General features: G+C 45.3%; 1 protein-coding gene across 1 annotated transcript in view; it reads right to left on the minus strand.

Annotated features, from left to right (window-relative positions):
* Positions 1-1,049, minus strand: part of LACBIDRAFT_335665 (uncharacterized protein) — a gene marked incomplete at both ends in the record, with an annotated part of 2,204 nt that extends 1,155 nt beyond the window's left edge. Inside the window, 2 exons of the mRNA XM_001890537.1 lie at positions 302-671; positions 1,047-1,049. Coding sequence (XP_001890572.1) covers positions 302-671; positions 1,047-1,049 — 373 coding nt within the window. The remainder of the gene's footprint in view (positions 1-301; positions 672-1,046) is intronic.
* Between the last annotated feature and the right edge of the window lie 648 nt (positions 1,050-1,697).

Here is a 1,697-nt window from a genome sequence, read left to right on the forward strand (position 1 = left end):
AGATTGTGGACGAAGCGGGGAAATCTTCTGGGGGACGCTGATGGGTTGCATCGCGCCTGGATGGTATAAAACAAATGCTAAAAAACAAATGTTGGTGAAAAGAGGACGAAGCGGGGTGTTGGTGAAAACGAAGGGAGAATTCTGCTGGGGGACGCTGATGGGTTGCATCGCGCCTCGATGGGATAAGAAAAAATTGGTGAAAATGGTGGGGGGACGCTGGGGGATGCTGATGGGTTCCATTGAGGCTGGATGCTATAAAAATGTGAACCATTTGGTTTCTGGTGGAGAGTTGAGTACGTACCAATGCAATACTCAGCGACAATGTTGACGGTGGGCGCAAGTGGGGCCCACATGTCGCGTAAATTGGCACTGGCTGCACAAACGATCACAGCGCCGATTTTGCGAGAGGCGTCTTGCAATTCTTGCATTGGGTGCACGTTTGATTGTGCCATGATCAGTCCAGATCGACTACAATCTGATCGACCGATCCCAGCACAGAAATTCGAAGCACAGAAACTCGACTGGCAGGTGGGCATGGCGGCGTAATTTTGGTGGCGATTTTGCAAGAGGGTCCTGGCATTGGCATTGGGTGTATGTTCGATCGCGCCATGAGTCCTGATGGACCACTTCAACCGACTACGGTCTGGTTGAATGGCGCGGGCAACGACCGACTATAGTCTGGTCGACCCAACCCAGCGACATAGAGTCTGCTGGCGGGCGGGCATGGTGGCGCTAGAGCGCTTCAAGATACGCTCCATTTGAGGTTATATTGGTTTACATTGGTTATGTTTGTTTCCAGGTCTCAGCCAAACACTGTGTGTTGAAACGTCTAAGTCAACAAACGTCGGCATCAATCACTACTACAAGTTCGAGGTAAGCCAGGTCCTTGCCTCACCTTGCCTCTGCCACTCGCAACCTGACTTTTGGTCGGTTGCAGCAACCTGACGATGTGTTGGTTGCTAGAACCTGACTTGATGTCGGTTCACTCTTGGCATGGCACACTTCGTAGCTGTGCTCACCGAATCCCACCCAGACAATCGACCTACCATTGGGTCACCTTCGAAGTTCAACGTTCAACCATCGGTAAGTTGTGTTTCGTTTCTTTGGTCGCGTAAAGTTTCTTTGGCCAGGCATGCACCCTCGCGCGAGTGGTACCTACCACTTTTATGATAAAACCTGGGCATTTGCCTGCACAGTCTTTTCAATCCCCCCAAGTGAAATATGAAATGAAATGCCTAGGCTATTTCATTCTTGCTTTGCAGCTATTTCATTCCTACCCACCACATTTTTCATTTCTCCTTGGCAATGAAATGCATTTCATTCTTTTGCCTGTGCTTTTTCATAACTTTTTCATTCTTTGCCAACTTTATTTCTTTTCTTTTCATTCTTTGCCAGTATCATTTCATTCTTTTGCCTGCGCTTTTTCATAATTTTTTTCATTCTTTGTCAGTCTTATTTCATTCATTTGCCTGTGCTTTTTCATAACTTATGTATTTGTTTGGTTATGATGGGATCAAAATATAAGACATGTGATCTTTTAGTTGCCTCAATTTACATGTTTATTGCTCAATTAAGTTAGATTATGGCCTCAAATACAAACAAATGTAAAGATCACAAGCCAGGNGTTGATTAGGTCAAACTATAGCTAATAATTTGAGAATACATATGTTTATTATTTACAAACAAATAATGTGTCT

This window comes from Laccaria bicolor, genomic scaffold, assembly GCF_000143565.1.
Source record: "Laccaria bicolor S238N-H82 LACBIscaffold_109 genomic scaffold, whole genome shotgun sequence".
NCBI lineage: Eukaryota > Fungi > Basidiomycota > Agaricomycetes > Agaricales > Hydnangiaceae > Laccaria > Laccaria bicolor.